Source organism: Periplaneta americana, chromosome 5 (genome assembly GCF_040183065.1).
Source record: "Periplaneta americana isolate PAMFEO1 chromosome 5, P.americana_PAMFEO1_priV1, whole genome shotgun sequence".
Taxonomy (NCBI): domain Eukaryota; kingdom Metazoa; phylum Arthropoda; class Insecta; order Blattodea; family Blattidae; genus Periplaneta; species Periplaneta americana.
In genome coordinates this window covers 178,904,140-178,923,546 of record NC_091121.1, presented here as the reverse complement: position 1 = coordinate 178,923,546, position 19,407 = coordinate 178,904,140, and the positions used below count along the sequence as shown (strand labels likewise).

Below are 19,407 nucleotides of genomic sequence, written 5' to 3'. Positions count from 1 at the left end.
TTATTTCATAAGATGATAAACTATTATGTTTTGTTTTGTGTTTTAGTGATTTTTGGGGGTAAAGTGCGGACGAAAACTGCCAGAAAAGTACTACCAACTATGAAGTTCGAATGCCACCAAACGCCAAAAAAATCAAAGGCGAAAAATTAAATATATTTTCATTTTTTTGGAGGGCTTGTTCTTCTTTAAAAATATGAATATATATTTGATTTTTCATCTTTGATTTTGCGATGTTTGGTGACATTTGGACTTCGTAGTTGGCAGAACGTTTTTGGTAGTTTTCGTCAGCCATGTTGGATTTTGCCCGTCTTCTAGGAAGTTACCAATATCAGTATTAATATTAATACATAACAGTTATTTTATGTGTTGCGTTGTGGTTATAATTCAAGACTATAGTCAGGTAAGTTTTCGGAGTTAGTACTTATAATTTAATGTGGTCAAACAAAATACATTTTTAGGTTAGGTTTCGTGAGTCAATTGTTTAGTCAAAACAATGAATTTCGTAATGCCAGACAAAATACTTGACATGTTGATCCCTTCCTTGTATAGTTTGCCTAAGAAAACATGTTACAAATTATTTAATTATTTAGAATAAGCTTCCAACATAAAGTACGGTAAGTAAATAAGTAATTTAGTACGAATGATCGTGTGATATCTGGTAACAGTTGGCAACATTGACAAGACGCCAATATTTGCTGTTTGGGAACTGTTCTTATGTGACCCTCACTAGAACTGATGACACGTAATCATGCACATATTCCAGGTTTCACATCTTTTGGCGGAGGTGGGGGCCACACAACAGGGGGTGGTCCGGCAGGGGTTACCAACTCCACATCAGCTTCTGGGGGTCCAGCAGGCAAGCAGATAGAGGGCCCTGAAGGTGCAAATCTCTTCATATACCACCTGCCTCAGGAGTTCAGTGACAACGACCTGGCATCAACGTTCCTGCCATTTGGCAACGTTGTGTCAGCGAAAGTGTTCATCGATAAGCAGACCAACCTGTCCAAGTGCTTCGGTAAGTGCTTCGAAATCGTTGTCGGTGTCATCTGCTTGTCTTTGATTGAGGGACTGCAGACAGAATTTCCCGCCATATCCTCGTTCAACTTTCCTGTTTCTCTAATGCCTGAAACAGGGATGTTTTGAAGAATTCTTCAGGACCATTTAAAACGAAACAGAGTAACAGTATTACGTATGCAGTGATGTACTCTAGAACTGAACAATAGTAATATGCGTTACAAGAGCGGTATGTTGAAGTTTTCATGTTCGAGGAAAAGTTTGAAAAAGCGAAACGTAGTTGAGCTTTTTTAATTTCCGAGAATTGAAAGAAAACATACCGCTCGTATATCGTACATTATTTTGTGCGAAGATCGTTTATTACATACCTGAAAGAGGAATCTCTAATTAGTTGCAATGAAATCTCTGTCTTGGTTTCTGTTCAATGACGGCAAATTTGCAAAACAAAAATATCTGTATAATTTCAAGGGAAAAATTGTTCCGGGGCCGGGTATCGATCCCGGGACCTCTGGTTGAACGTACCAGCGCTCCACCACTGAGCTACCCGGGAACTCCACCCGACACTGTCTCAAACTTTTCCCTTTATATCCACACAACTCGCGTGGGCTGATGAAACGCCAGAGACCCACAACGAGTGCACACAATCTCTGTGTGACTTGGAATTGTGGTTTTCTGTTAACGTACTCAGTAACGTATATATTATGCAAATCTAGTCTTTCGGGTGAAGCTCCCTGTAAAGCAGATTTGAATAATTTCCCTTGAAATTATTCAAATCTGCTTTACAGGGAGCTTCACCTGAAAGATTAGATTTGCAAAATATCTGTCTTCAACATTGTTGTTTTAAAATGTTTTCTGTGTTTACTATACTCCAGCAGGCCGTGATATATGTCTGTCTTTTTTTTTTCCCCCAGTCTATGATGAGTCTGGAATCTTGTTGATTTTTTCACAGCTTCCTTAATGTTACTTGCGTCATGAATGCAGTAACTTTAGTGGAGTTGTATAGTTTACTTAATTTTTGTAAATATTTAAAAACAATTATTAACAGTGCAATTTAGGTGAAATTGCAGTGGTAAGTTTCCAATTTATAATTATTACTATATTGAACGTCTCTAAAAATAATATGTTAAAAGCCTAAAGCAGTAAAATCAATATGTCACTTAAGCGGTAAGAAGAGGGAAATTGTTATGTGTGTTAGGTTGGGAATACTGAATGTGGAATTTTAGACTTTCCGCGGATTGGTTTTGTGCGGAAACCAAGCAAATACGCACGATCTTGCACAAAAGTATTTGCATATTCTGCTTTTTCAGGTTTTGTGTCCTATGACAACCCTGTGAGTGCGCAGGCTGCAATCCAAGCTATGAATGGGTTCCAGATCGGCACCAAGAGGCTCAAAGTCCAGCTCAAGCGTTCCAAGGAGGCGTCCAGACCATACTAGCCTCGAGGTGAGTGTCTGCGAAACTTCGTCAGCAACATTCCAAATCTTGTTACAGCTTTACACCTTGGGGAAAATAAAGTCTCATGTTGTGGGTATTACCAATTTTTTGGTTAGTATTGCTGGACTCTTCTGAAGATTAGTAATTCTAGTCACTGAAATATCCCAGATACGATAGTTAGTAGTATTCTTCAACAAAATCATCCATTTTGGAGTTGATCTCTCTCTGTTTCCTGTTCTCTTTCTTCCTTTCTGTCTAATGTCAGTATTATAAAACATGCATGAGATATTTTTGCAGGTTTCTTCTAAGTTTATTGTATTTTTTCCTTTATTCTTTTTCCAATTGGTATTATTTTAATCACATGGAGTTTTCTGCATTCGTTTTGTGATCTGTATATATCTCGGAGAAATTTAATTCCCCATTCTAATAACTTTTGGTATCATTTCCGACATGTGCGTTCAGACGCTGTTAAGCGTTTGCATTTTGCCAGTCAGATAGTACAGTATATCGATATTTAACTTGATTTCATTTCAGAACATTAATAAACGGTATATTTCAATGACTCTGTTACTTTAGTAAGCATTTTATCTTACGCTTGCAGCATTACAAAAGTTATTTATTATAGGTTTTCTGTAGGAAATTTTCATGTTAAAAGTAGGCCTTCTTCATCTCAAAAAGAGCAACTAAGGCTTGTAACACACTTGCAGAGTTTTCGCCAGCGAGAAATGTGTTGCGAGAAAGAGGCGAAGAGCCTTCCTCCACACACTTGGCGAGTTCTCACTATCACAGATCACACCTCGCTATGATCATCTATGCACTGCCTTCATGCAGAAAGCATTTTTTCTGATTATAGTAATGACTCGTTGGAGGAAATATTATAGGTTATGTATTTACGTATATTGTCGTACTTAAATATATAACCTGTAAGTATATTGTCGTATTTTACAAATTACGTATGAACGCTATGTTGAATCTGAGTATTCAGATGAGAAAATCGAGTTACATGAACATATTTTGTTAATGAAAAGAAAAAGTAGGCCTAAAATTAAAGCCAGAAATATCTGAAAATCACATTGTATCTTACGAAAATAAGGGCGAGTTTTGGACACTGGTTTCGATTTGAATGATGATACGTTTAAGCATTATTTCAGGTTGAATAGACCACAGTTTTTTGCCATTCATTATATGATAGAGGATTCTTTGCTATGTTCTGATTAAAATTATGTAAACTGTTAACACATCCTATAGATACATTATTTCAAATGTTTAATTAATACTATTAAATCTCATCAAAATAAAATACAGCCCTATTTATTTTCAGATAATCTGTTATTTGTCTCCAAATTTCTTCTTTAAGTTTCGTGTTTTTATAGTTTTCATCCCATGTATCCTATAAATAGGCCTACGGGTGACATCGTACAAGTTCGATTATCAGCCATCTTTCCTCATTTTCAAATAAAAACATTACAATTCATTGCCACCTGTGATATCTTTTTCTACATTCAATCGTCATAAAGAGTATAAATGTCAAACATCTTTGATAAATGTGTCAAGAAAATTCGCTGAGCTAGCGATCCCAGCGAGAAACTCGCGCCAGGTTTTTGCTTCGAGCGAGAATCTCTTCCAGTGTGTGGACGTCCATTTGAATCCATGTTATCAATTTTTTAATTTTCTCGCAACACATTTCTCGCTGGCGAAAACTCTGCAAGTGTGTTACGGGCCTAAGATAGTCTCCTGTTTGGAAAAAAAAAAAAAGAGTCCTGCACTATTTCCCAAAATATCTTTATTATTCACATATTGAAACAGTAAGGAAAACCAATTACAGTATTTATACAAAACTAGTTTTAGAAGAAAAACGTAGTTTTATAAACATCGTAATGAGGTCCAGTATAAATGAGCTATAATGCAGTGCGTATCTTAAAATAATGTGTTTTGATAAACAGTTTTTCTACGCGGATTTACAACAAATATATTCAACTCCTATAAAAAAAACACAATATTTTAGTAACTCTGTTATTACAGCTTTGCAGTCTTCAAACACTTCCTTGGCTAATGAACTTTGACATAAGAAGGGGTGTGTACGTCGATAACGCAGGCTGAACTTATATCATATTTGTATGACCTGTTTCACTCCTTTTTAGGACAGTGACACCAAAGACTGAGAAACATCACGTTTATAAATTATTTATTTATTTCGGAATATGCAGTTATATTTATTTATTTGTCTCGCTGTTACAATTACGTGAAAACGTTCGTAACTATCAGTGCTATGTAAAAGATTTTCACATTTTAAATTTAAAACTAAATGCATGAGAGATGTGTCAAGATGTTACAATGATTTCTGAAAGCTTCACTAAAATTATTAATCTAAGTGTTCGATAAAAATAGTTAACATGACTTTCTTCAAAAGGAAGGTATGTAAATCAAGTAGATTTGTGTGTTAGATTTGCGACATGTTAAAGAACCCTGCAAGAGAGAGCGTTATGTGGTTTTTGATCTTGTAATGTTCAAGGGACAAAGTTCGGACCTAGTAATGAAGACGTTACTCAATTGTACATAATAAACGACTTTTTATTGATAATATAGTATAGTGTGTAATTGACTTTAAAAAACTTCGTTATTGTTCTGTACTGTATATACGTACACTACTGTAAAAAAAAAGAAAGCAATCCGGATAACACAGAAGGCCAGATAATCAGGACTCTACAGTAATTGTATGAATCCCGTTCTCATAAGATTAAAAGCATCAATCAGTCTCCAAGTATGGGTGGAACAGTGATATGAAACCCCGATATATTTTTTATGCTCGACCATGCCGAAATGTAGTAATTATACACCTGGTAGCAGTCCTTTAATGCATGTCATTAAAGTACACCTACTCATCAAAGTACAGGTGTTTTCAGCCAATGACAACTCAGCTTACAGGTGTTCAGCCAATAACAAGTCAGCTTTGTACCGTTATAAAACCGCAAGTATCAATTATTCTCGGATATGCAATCGAAAGAGAATTAGCGAAAAGTCATGGAGGCTGGAAATCCAATACTGTCGCAGAAGGTTATGTTCTGTTACTATAATAATTAGCGTTAATTGTAAATAATATTCAAATAAATTCAATTTGTCATCTCGTTTTTCAATGTCGAATTCAATAATCAAGGTTATACCAAGTTTAACGGGATTACACAAGGTCAATGACATTATTGTTCCTCGGAAAAAATCCACACTTTCGCGTCTGCGCACATCTCACATATGTTATCTTTTGATACATCTCCTATGCAATATGTCGTTGCAGTTTCTTTTTCTGTTTGGATATGAACTTCCTCATTTGACGAAATACAGCATTAGGCCTAACATTGGTACAAATATTACTGTTTTATAATATGATTTCTCAAATTACGTGGGATATTGATTACATAATCTTTTAAACTGAACTTTAATAGCATCTTGATCTTTAGTTGCAGTTCTAGTCATCATAACAATTTAAGTTTTGCTGTGAGATAAATGATGTTGCACGATTATGTAGTTTGGCATGTTCAGGTCTAGTATATTTACCTAGGAACTCTGTGATTTTTCTTTGTCATCCTGTCTTTCCTTCAAATTTCCATACCACGAAGAGAAGAAATGAAGCTAACTCAGGGACTTACAGGCACTCTCTGAATTACGTCACAGGTTAATTTGTAGATACTTTGACATGCTGCAGTGGTAGAATTCTTGTATGTTCTTTCCTGTATAATTATATACCTTGGTAAAGTCAGACTGTTAAAGAATTACTCATGTATTGCTATTCCATATTTTTATTTCCGAATAAGGATGATTGAGAAAACAATAAAAGTACCTAACAACTTCTAAGGAAATGCAGTAAGTTCAATGCTTGACATTTATAGCATCATGCAATCACACGCAAGCAAACCAAGTAATTGCGTAATTTGTATACCAGTACATAATTTTTATGTCGAACTTATATAAGACTGGTCTCCGATTAATAATTAAGTACTGTATTTGGTTGAAATATCGGAACAAATAAGATAATTTTTAGAACGTAACCTGCCATTATGTTTATTTAAAGGGGACATATACCATGGTCTGCAAAAATTGAGTGAAATTCATTTTTTATATCTCCACTACTATAAAAGCTAAATGAACAAAACTTTTCATGCTCAGTATACATACATTACACTTTATAAAACACTAGGTATTCAGAATATTAAAATAAGTAATGCAGACAAAATAATATACTGGCACAGATACGTAGACGACATACTCATACTATACAAAGGAAACAAAAGACAAATACACAAACTACACCAATACATAAACAAAATACACCCAAAACTCCAATACACACTGGAACTTGAAAACAGTAACTCCATAAATTTCCTAGACATCACCATAACAAAAGTTGACAACAAACACACCTTCAAAATATACAGAAAACCAACCACCACCACCACACATATACACAACACATCTAACCACCCCATACAACACAAACATGCTGCATTCAGGACAATGGTACACAGATTACTCAACATACCCATGAGCCAACAACACTACAATGAAGAAGTGAACACAATCAAATACATAGCACAAGAAAATGGTTACAACCCAAATATAATAGACAACATCATAAGGAAGACAAAACAAAAACTCAACAAACACAAAAACACACAAAACACAACACAAACACAAGAAATACATCACACTAACATACGAAAACAAAAACACACACAAGATCGCATCCTCATTCAGAAAACAGAAATACAACATAGCATACAGAACAGAAAACACACTACAAAGACATCTCAACACACAAACACAAACAAATAAATACAACCACACAGGCGTATATAAACTCACATGCAATAGTTGCGACAGTTTCTACATTGGACAGACAGACAGGTCATTCCAAACACGCTACAAAAACACATTAAAGCAAGAACCAGAGGACACAATTCATCTACATATGCCGAACACATAACTAATGCTAACCACACATAAAATAACATAAATGCAGACATGGAAATCCTACACATACAACTCAAAAACCAAAAACTCAACATACTGGAACAATATGAAATATACGGACACACTAAAACACACCCTAATCAAATTCTCAACACACATATCAATTTCAGAACACACACACTATTTGACACAACTCTTCATCACACGAACGCACCCATACAACAGGCAACGAAGTTGAGATAGCGCCGAGATCTAGTAGGCTCTGAGGATGGTGTCGAATAGCACTGAAACAGCTGTAAGCCGCACATGCTTACATAATTAACACGAGTAAGATCGCCATTTAATCAATTAGCTAATAATTACCTGTAAAAGTAATATCGAAACTGCATATACAATGTATCCGCAAACTCACTCCATAACGAGGAGAGACGCTCGATCTCCTACCAGGAAGTTGGCAGCAAAATCATTCACATGTGTTCAATGTTGATCTTCGAGTGGAGTTAGTGGGGGAGGGTAGAATATTGGAGTCGACCATAAAGTATTGCCGACAGTCGACAGTGAGTTTATGCTTTAAGTTGTGTTCTTGTGTAAGCTTAGTGTGGTGAAAATGCTTACTATTGAAGAGAGAGTGTTTTTGTGGAAGAGGTTTTCCGTGATGGTGGAAACTTTACGGAAAATGTGAGGCTGAAATTTCGTTTGCGTTTTTCTGATACGCGGTGTCCACATCGTGATACTGTACGCACATTTCGTGCAACAGGTTCAGTTCAGGGTGCACCACTAACTGATAGGCCAACAATTTTAACAGAATGGAAGCTTGACGACATTTCAGACATCATGTTGCGGAGTCCCACAAAATCAGTGAGAAAATTATCACAAGAGGTTTATGTCTCTCGTACGACAGCACATAAGGCCATAACCAAAGAACTTAAATTGTATCCATATAAAATTTCTGTTGTGCAACAATTACAAGGTACGGACCATGCGAAAAGAATACCGTATTGTGAATGGTTTCAGCAATTTGTAAATCGACATGGAGTCGACGTTTTAGATCGAACCTTTTTCACTGAAGGTTTGGTTTCACCTATCCGGCTTCCTTAATTCCCAAAATTCACGAATTTGGTCATCGGAAAATCCACGTGTCTTACGAGAAAGCCATTGCACGCAGAGAAAATCAGAGCCTGGATTGCCATATCGCGAGCGCGAATTATAGGGCCTATCTTTTACGATACTACCGTAACTTCAGATGTCTATGGTTCCCAGATAATTTATCCATTTATTGCCCTGCTGAATGAAAATGAGATCAATCATTCAGTTTTTCAACAGGACAACGTTACTGCTCATATGGCACACCAGTCCATACGACTTTTAGAGGAATTCTTTGGAGACAGAATAATTACGAAAGGACTTTGGCCCCCGCGGTCCCCGGATTTGACTCCATCCGACTATTTCCTTTGGGGTGCGGCTATATCATTTGTGTATCGAAATAACTCAAAGACACTAGAAGAGCTTAAGACAAAGATAATTAATTATATGCATTCGATTACACGTGAAACATTGGTAAAAGTGTTCGCAAATAAATGTAAATGGGTGGAACTATGCCTTCAAGAAAGAGGACAACACTTCCCCACACCTACTGTGATAGTAGTGTATTTTATTTATTGTTTTAATTGTAAATCGTCTGTAAGATGGGGACGTTAAGCCTGGCGGCCCCCTTGGTGCCATTCGACAGGAGTAGGCTACATGCCGGCACCGGGTTTCCCCTTCTCCCTTCCTCATCTTCATCATCATCACCACTCATTCCAGAATCTACACTTACACGAACACTTACATATACATTCACCCTAGTACACGACATAACTCCCCACAGATATACATCATGTACAGTGTGGCCTGCTGAAGTGGTGTACAACTAGAAAATGGGTCACAGTCCTACCATCTATCCGCAATATGCGGAACCCGAATCACGTAAAGTGAAGTGGGTAGACATTGGACACATACATACATACATACATATGTAGGAATGAATGTATATATTTGTCTTTAAGCAATATACCTTTCGGTGAGGCGGCATTTCACATTATTAGTATACAGTGTCGTCTCACCGTTTTACACGCCTCTCGTACAAGTCAATTGGGATGTTACTTATTTTCAATTTATAATTGCAATTCTTCCACTAGTCTTTTCTTGTCTTTCATCAATTCTTCCTCTACTTTACTCCTAACCCATCATTATACCAAAATACTGTAACCTCCCGCACTCTACATCTCTAATTATTTGCACTTTTCACTACTCCCTTTTCCACATTGCTACTTTTTAGGTCTTAGTTTTCTTCTCTCACGATTTATTTCCCCTCCACACCATTTCCTTAAGTCATACTGTTTTTTCACCTTGTTTTCCCCTCTTCCTTCATCACTGCTCCCTGAACTATCTCCTACTTGCATTACTCTACTTCTAGTCAGCTTCGATTTAGATCTTAGTTCCTTCACCCGCTTCGGAATTGCTCCCATCTGATGTCTGCTATTTCCATTCGCTTGCATTGAGGTCTTGTTCTGCTGAGCTTGCTGAACTTGCTGAATACCAGTTCGCGTCACTCCTGTTTCTTCTTCACTTGACGTCACTGCCTGCTTTCCGGAAATTTTCGCTGAGTTTGATACATTTACAGTTGAACGTACATACATACATACATACATACATACATACATGTTGAATCCCACTTCCCAACATAACTGCAGCCCGTAGCGTATACATTGCCGTCTCCCCATTGTGAAGTGAGTTTGTGGACGCACTAGTAATAGTTAATAGTAAATTGAGACCATTTTTAGATTGATTTAAATGAGGTATTCTGACCACAACTTAACTCCTATAAGGCATGAATATACATGAGATGTCTCATGGCCAGAATAAGGTGCTGCCAGCACCATGTCAGAAAGGGATGTCAAGAGACAATTGGCACTGAGTAACAGTAGAGATGTTGGCTGCCTTTGCCCCCATTCTCATGTCTTAGATCGAGTGAAACACAGGGTCATATTTCGGCCAGAAGGAGTAGATCAAAGGAAATAATCCATAACTTCATCAGCCAAACAGGATCGAATAATCCAGTTGGATTAAACAGAAACATTGACAAAATTCCATTCCAATCAAACCCTCGACCAACTACCATAGCCTACTTACCTCCTGTAACAAATCACATTTGTACTACATCGCATCAAGTACAAGTTACATCATAGACTGAAGTGACGTGACTAATTATCTCTTCTCAGAATTCCGAACAAATTCTAAAAGGGATGGAAGAAAAGTTAGGATAGTCTTGCCTTATGACTTCAGATCTGTTTATGTACAATGTTCGTACTGTGAATATTTATATATGTGCAAGGAATACAAGAAAGAGCCAACAACACTACAATGAAGAAGTGAACACAATCAAATACATAGCACAAGAAAACGGATACAATCCAAACATAATAGACAACATCATAAGAAAGACAAAACAAAAACTTAACAAACACAAAACCACAACACAAACACAAGAACACAAGAAATACATCACACTAACATATGAAAACAAAAGCACACATAAGATCGCATCTTCATTCAGAAAGCAGAAATACAACATAGCATACAGAACAGAAAACATACTACAAAGACATCTCAACACACAAAAAACACAAACAAATAAATACGATCACACAGGTGCATACAAACTCACATGCAATAGTTGCGACAAGTTCTACATAGGACAGACAGGCAGATCATTCCAAACACGCTACAAAGAACACATTAACGCAATAACTAGAGGACACAATACATCTACATACGCCGATCACATAACCAATGCTAACCATACATACAATAACATAAATGCGGACATGGAAATCCTACACATACAACCCAGGAACCAAAAACTCAACACACTAGAACAATACGAAATATACAAACACACTAAAACACACCCCGATCAAATTCTCAACACACAGATCAATTTCAGTACACACACACTATTTGACTCTACTCTTCAACACCTTTCAACAATCAAACACACCCACATAACAGGCAGAGAAGTTCGAGATGACGCCGTGATCTAGTAGGCTCTGAGGATGGTGCGTGAAGCACTGAAACAGCTAGTTAATCAATTAATTAGAAATTATGGTTTTAGTATAAAGCATATGGGAAGGATCAAAGAATTACAGAATTGCATATTAGAGCGATTTTTGTTGGTCTGTTGGTCGTATATTATCATATGAGATTTTGAAGCTTGTGAGTTATTTTGTTTAGGTATAGCTTTCGGCTTTTTTACCCGGAGCAAAACTGGAAAGTTTGCCGTATTTTGTAACTGCCTATTTACTGCTGTTCATCTTCAGGGACGTAGATAATAGAAGAATGTTACTGACATTATTCATCATGTGGAAAGATAAAAAGTGAACAACAATGAAGCCAAATAATAAAATTCTCTGTTAATCATGGAATTAGGTAGTTAATTTGACTTGCTAGTAATGTTCATACCTATTACTCTGCACTAGATAGGCTATTCATTTCATAACATAACGTGATCACCATTGACCACATGATTAGGCATAATAACCTTAGTCGAGGTCTATGATATGGTGCATTCAGTGCAATAGACTATTCATTCTAAATGATTAAGGATCCAGTAAAGTAGACTAGTATTCCAAAATAACTTGAATAACGATTGCAATATACCTACATGATTATTTCGTGTTATCTATTCCTTCGAGATTGGAACTTGTATTCTAATTTTTAATTTCACGGTCGACCTGGTTGGCGAGTTGGTACAGCGCTGGCCTTCTATGCCCAAGATTGCAGGTTCGATCCCGGGTCAGGTCACTGGCATTTAAGTAGATTTACTGGCATGTAAAAGAACTCCTGCGGGACAAAATTCCGGCACATCCGGCAATGCTGATATAATCTCTGCAGTTGCGAGCGTCGTTAAATAAAACATAACTTTGATCTTTTAATTTCACTTACACAGTTGAAACACCAAAGAATTATTTGTCTAATTTTGTGCATTGCCTTTTAAAGAATCATTTTTGTAATTAGCTAGTGAGTTTGTCTTGTTACATTCGAGCAACTCAAATCAGAGGGATGTAAATTGGAGAGTACCTGTATTACATTTGTGTCAGAGTCTTTAAAAGACGGATTAATTTAGTAATATGGTTCAAAGAACTATGAATTGTTCAGAAGCAATTGTTCCTAATCCTTTAATTTTTAATACATTGACAATAAAAGTTCCAAATATGTAACTGGAATTGAGATTATAATATGTACAATTCGCAGTATTATGAAAGACTGATAAATATAATTTAATGGTTTAATGTTGTTGTATTTTACAAACCTATTACAGTTTTGATAAATTTATGTAATTTCGTACCTACCTACCTATATTGTTATTTAAATGAAGCAAAGTTTAATAACGTTTTTTCTTCTATTATCATGTTAACCAATGTCAAACATGTAGGATGATAGTAATATGCGTTACAAGAGCGGTATGTTGAAGTTTTCATATTCGAGGAAAAGTCTGAAAAAGCGAAATGTAGTTGAGCTTTTTTAATTTCCGAGAATTGAAAGAAAACATACCGCTCGTGTATCGTACATTATTTTGTGCGAAGATCGTGTATTACATACCTGAAAGAGGAATTTCTAATTAGTTGCAATGAAATCTCCATCTTGGTTTCTGTTCAATGACGGCAAATTTGCAAAACAAAAATATCTATCTTCAACATTGTTGCTTTAAAATGTTTTCTGTGTTTACTATACTCCAGCAGGCCGTGATATGCGTCTTGTCTTTTTTTTCCCCCCAGTCTATGATGAGTCTGGAATCTTGTTGATTTTTTCACGGCTTCCTTAATGTTACTTGCATCACGAATGCAGTAACTTTAGTGGAGTTGTAGAGTTTACTTAATTTTTACAAATATTTAAAAACAATAATTAACAGTGCAATTTAGGTGAAATTGCAGTGGTAAGTTTCGAATTTATAATTATTACTATATTGAACGTCTCTAAAAATAATATGTTAGAAGCCTAAAGCAGTAAAATCAATATGTCACTTAAGCGGTAAGAAGAGGGAAATTGTTATGTGTGTTAGGTTGGGAATACTGAATGTGGAATTTTAGACTTTCTGCGGATTGGTTTTGTGCGGAAACCAAGCAAATACGCACGATCTCGCACAAAATATATTTATAGATATTTTTAATTGACTGTCTGAAACAGTCCTATCACAATTGAGTTCCGTGCCTTAACCCTTGAATGTTGCATGCATACAAGAATAACACGTCTGTATATGTAGTTGAGGGGTTAGGACTTGGGGGGGGGGGGAACATGCCAGCCCTGTTGTGGAGACTGCACAGCGTCAGTGTAATGTATCTGTGTGCATTTAACACTCTGCAGTGCTTTAAATCAAGAAACTCCTCTTTCATGTCATTGACATTAGTGTTGTTTCCATCAGTAGATCAGTTGATACCGATGTATTTTTAATTTAGTCGTAATAAATCCCTCATTTTCAACAATTTAAAATCTGTATGATGATATATATAGGTTAAATATACAGAGTGAGTAAAAACTATGAAACAATGCTTGTAACTCTCTTATTTCTAATTTTATGAAGAAACTATTTATACAAAAGTTGTGGGTATCAAAGAAGGAATACTTTGAACACCTTTCCAAATACTATGCTTTTCATTTATAAACGTTGTGCCCAGTGAGTCTGTTTTTTTTTAATGGCACTATGTACTTATTTCCCCATTTTTGGATTCCTCGGTCTCGGTAGCCTATGTACAAAATTATTACTGGTGTTTCAGACCACCCATATCAGGCTTTTTTCTCGAAAACTATATGGTATTGGTTGTTCATAAAAAATTTTGATACCGGTAACCAAAACCATTGTAAAGAATCGATTGGTAGTAATACCATTTCCCACAACAAACCTGAAGTAGGAATACCTGTGGTCAACTTCGAAATTTCAAATGAGAACATAGGTCACTGAAGGTATCATTGGAAACAACTTTTAGGTACAGCTTACAACAGTAAAATTTTCCATTTTGAATCTTGCGTACACTACTTTTAACACTTGAATATAAGTAATTGATTAACTAGCGGACTTACTCGTGTTAATTATGTAACACATTAAAGCAATAACCAGAGGACAGAATACATCTACATACGCCGATCACATAGCCAATGCTAACCATACATACAGTAACATAAATGCGGACATGGAAATCCTATACATACAACCCAAGAACCAAAAACTCAACACACTAGAACAATACGAAATATATAAACACACTAAAACACACCCCGATCAAATTCTCAACACACAGATCAATTTCAGTACACACACACTATTTGACTCCACTTGTCAACACCTTTCAACGATCAAACGCACCCACATAACAGGCAGAGAAGTTCGAGATGACGCCGAGATCTAGTAGGCTCTGAGGATGGTGTGATGAAGCGCCGAAACAGCTGTAAGCCACACAAACTTACATAATTAACACGAGTAAGTTTGCTAGTTAATCAATTACTTAGTAAAATTTTATTGCTGTATCTTGTACAGTAATGAAAATTACTATTGTAAAACACTGTCCTTCTGCTATATGAAAAAAATATATATATTTTTACGATTTAAAAAAAAAAATATTCACTTTTTCTTCTTTCAAAATTCAGTTCACTGTGCAGTGCTGAAGCGTTTCCCACATAACTCAAAAACTGTCCAACATTCTGTGATGAAATTTTTTGTGTGTATTTATGCATATCATATCTACAATATGATGCAAGATCACTTCTCTACCTTTGATAGATTGTCTGATAAAAAATAAATTCATTTTAAAAAATGGTCAGATATCAATATTTTCTTCTAACACAAATTTAAAAAACATACCTATTATTTATTAAGGAATGTAGTTGAAAGAGCATGATATTAGCGTTGACATCCCCCAATAAAATTTTCATGTGATATCTAGATAACTGATCAAAAGTGTGTTCCAATTCCTCATAGAAGCTATCCTTTATGTAATTGTCTTTCTCTTCTGTAGGGGCGTATTCTTATTGCCATTTATAATCTATTCGTAAAATTACCTCTTTTGATGACCATGTCTGTGTACTGAACAAAGGGGACTTTTAATGCTTCAGTACATCATTTCGAGGAGGCTTTGGATTAAACAATTGCAGATAAGAGCTAATAGAAACAAGTGAATAAAGCTAATCAAGAACAATTGAATAAAATATTAACATTATTTAAACTTATAATTTAAAAAAAGACACATTGTAGGATATGCATAATTAAAATTTAACTGCAGTAGTAATATATTACATGGATTTTGAAGCAAGAAACACATTGAAACCAAAATTAGCATTGTTGTGTTGTCTCACGTGTTGATTTCAGTTCACAAAAGGTGCTCAAAATGGCCCCCAGTTAGTGCCAAACAATGCATAAATCTGTCTTTGAAATTGTTGAATGTTCTTAGCAACATTGTTCCACTGATCTGCTGTATTTTATCCCTAATTATTCATTTTAAGTGTCCTAGGTCTCGTGATCAGACCTGATAGACCTTCCACTTCAAATATCCCCATAAAAAATCTAATGAGTTCAGTTCAGGGGATCTTGGCGTCCATTCAATACTTCCTCTTCTGCCTGTCCGTCTTCCTGGAAATACTTGATTTAAATAATTCACCACCTCCCTTCTATAATATGCAGGGCCACTATCTTGCTGGAATAAGATATCATTTTGAATTCCTCCTCCTTCTCCAGGGAATAGACTTAGGTTGCATTTATGTTAGGTCTACATAGTATAGACCAGATAAATTCTGCATGAGTTACCTAAAAACAAATTTAAAGAACTCCATAAACTAACATGTTACATATAAAGTACATGTTTTCACATTCCCACTTGGGGCTGTTTGAAGTTAATGTTACGTAGAACTCTTCGTGAAATAGCTGATGTTTCAGTCGTTCAGTTATGATAAAAAAACTGTCGAGTGTGGTGCTCAGTAGCTGTTCCATTTGTTGATTCACATCCCCTGGTATGAAATGTATACATTTCGCAGCAAACTAAGTGACACTCAAAATTATCTGTAGCCCACATAGTACCAAAGGTCATTCTTTTTTTTTTAATCCTGTTGGTATTTTTGGTCCCCTCCTATCGATTTCTTTTGTTATAGCTTATCTCTCGAATTTTAAAATTCTGACTTAATGTGAGTGAAATTCTATGCCATTACATGCTTAAAGGCAGCGAATGGGGAGGGGGGGGGGGATTTCCTCCCCTGTTGGAAAGTTAGCCCCTCTCATGAATTCATATAACATCTCTGCCAGGGAAAACTTCTATTTCCCCCCCCCCCCACACAAAATATAATTGAAGACCTCGATAACCCTCAAAATTGAGATTGACAGTTTTCTGGTTGTTAACAGCCTATAAGCCATATTATCTTTGATTTGGTTAAATACGGTACTGTAATTAGATAAATATGTTATTATTCTGCTTGAAAAATAAGGCGATCCTCTTGTTTTTGCAGTAAAAATTAAAATACATGCAATTTGTATATGTGGGTCATTATTATTTACCCCCGAAGTCTTCAATTTAGTTGTTTTAATACGAGTATACTTTATAAAGTATAAAGTAAGCAAGGAAAATAATATTGATGTATTATCATCACCGGCAAGCTGACAACAATCAATAACTTAGGAATTATCTTAAGCCTGCTCATGGATATAACTATTATTACGATCAAGATGCAAGACAAGCAACTCAGTGCGACCAAGCATTGAGCCGTATCAAATGAGGATAATAATTTTGTGTGTGGTATTCTCTATCTAGGATTCTATCCCCTCCCTCATTAAAAATCTTAATTCGCACCCTGCTTAAAGGTATCACTAATTTCGGTAAAACATCGTTCACTCTCTTATTTTTATTCTGGTTATTTTTTTTTCCACGTGGTTCTGATTTGTCATTTGATGCACTATGAATGAACTGCTTCTTAAGAATTTCATTGAACAAATTAAAATCGTCTTAAAATCTCAACATGTGATAATAATAATAATAATAATAATAATAATAATAATAATGTGGTTTTTCTGGTGGAATGTGTCGGAATGGTGTTCCGGCACCTTTCTGTTGAATGTTTCATAATGGAACCGAGAAATGTGTTAATAATTATGCTTTTAACGTAATTTTTCTTTGGATACCGTTTAGGTTTTTCAAGTCTTAAAGCTAGACGACAAGGAGGTTAAAAATAACAAAATCTTGTGGACTGGACAGTAATCATCTCCCCATCTATACTTGTTGCGATCGGAAAAACAACTGAATGTCACATAGTGTGGTAGGCCTGTTGCTATGGTACCGGTAACAACAGTTGAGTTACCAAACTTACCGTTCCCACATGGCGAGTGCTTAATAGCTCTTTTGGCGACATTTATTGTGCACACAATGTTAGCATTGGTACGTTTCGTCCTTGATTCTTTGTCGATTTTGTATTGTTTTCTTACCTTTGCATCTATTGTCAATGAATGTTTTAACGTCAGCTATCTTAACGTCAATTGATACCTTCCATCAGCTGGCAGCGTGGTAGTCCATATTGGCAACATAGCACTGTAGTTCCAAGTTCATCCGCTTATCTGTCATGTCCCATCTTTCAAAAAAATAACAAGTATAGTGTATAATTATGTAGCCTAGTCTACACAGAGTTACACCACCTTTTTCTCCAGAAGATATGCACTAATAATAATAATAATAATAATAATAATAATAATAATAATAATAGGCCTAATAATAATGATAATCATGGTGATGATACACCTACAATTACTGATAGCTACTGCACTTTCGATGAATTATTCATAGAAGCTGAGTCAACTCCCTCATATGATTTTTGTTTAATATCGCTTATTCATCATGTTAAACATCATCATCATCATTTGATACTGTGCCTGACCATGAAACTACGTAACATTATCTTCATTGGTGGCATATGGGGTTTAGTCTTAGTCATTTCGTCAATTATGAGAGACCAAAATTTTAAATACGATAAATAAAAAGGTTAGAATTTTAGGGTGTCGAACGAGAGTTCGAATGCAGCTTGGGATGCTTAGGCCTAATTGGGTGGGTTTTTCCGAGGTTCGTAAATATAAGATAGTGCGGTATGTATCAAGTAATCCGTGGCAAATTCTCGTTCCATTTCGCGAAATACCCATCTACAATTCCGCAAATGCTAGATAACTTCGCAGTTGGTACAGTATCACTAAATAAACAATGCGTCTTTTAATTATTTCCACAGTGAGGATATTGGTCAACATATGAAACTTGAAAGAGTTTCTGTGACCTATATTTTTGTTATTAATATTTGGTGACATTATAAATTACTTCATTTATAATAATTTAAAAAATATTCAGGTTGTCACTTTGTTGTAATATTAATAGACATTCAACTTCAAGTTCTTAAGAATGCATGTAATTTGTAATAAAGTAATAGCCTATTTTATTTTCTATGAAAAAAAACTGTGTTGGTAAATCTCAAACGTATTTGTGGTAGAACTGTGTGATCTCCATATCTTTATTTTTTCTATTTAAATGAAATTATATTAATAAAACAGAAAAAACAGTTCATTTAAGTCCTATAACGAACTAATTATTATAATATCGTAGGAATACAGTTTGAAATTGTGTGTTTGTAGTTACGTCCCTTGAGAGATGGTTTTTCGTAGTGATGTCTTAAATCTATTGACCAGTGACCAGCATGAACCTACCTGCATGATAATTCTGTGTTGCTAATAGCATGCAGCTGCAGTATTATTACTGGTACCCTACGTCACAAGCAGAAATAGCAGTTACATTCGTGTAAAGCAGTAGTGTCAGAGTTGTAAGCTCCAAAACCAGTTGTGGAGCTAGATCGGAGCTTGAACTTGCTTATATCTGTGAAAACACCGGAGCACGCAACCAGTCTAGTGGAGCGCTCCGCTCCGTTTAGTCTCTGTCTGACAACGCTGGTGTAA

The 19,407-nt window shown here is 35.7% G+C and overlaps 1 protein-coding gene across 13 annotated transcripts in view; it reads left to right on the top strand.

The window, feature by feature from the left end:
• The window catches only part of LOC138700306 (CUGBP Elav-like family member 2), a 1,672,689-nt gene that overhangs the window by 1,635,727 nt on the left and 17,555 nt on the right, over positions 1 to 19,407 (top strand). For all 13 annotated transcript variants that reach the window (XM_069826845.1, XM_069826839.1, XM_069826850.1 and 10 more), the window contains 2 exons: positions 764 to 1,015; positions 2,322 to 2,456. In XM_069826845.1, the coding sequence (XP_069682946.1) occupies positions 764 to 1,015; positions 2,322 to 2,449 (380 nt within the window). In that variant the 3' untranslated portion in view covers positions 2,450 to 2,456. The remainder of the gene's footprint in view (positions 1 to 763; positions 1,016 to 2,321; positions 2,457 to 19,407) is intronic.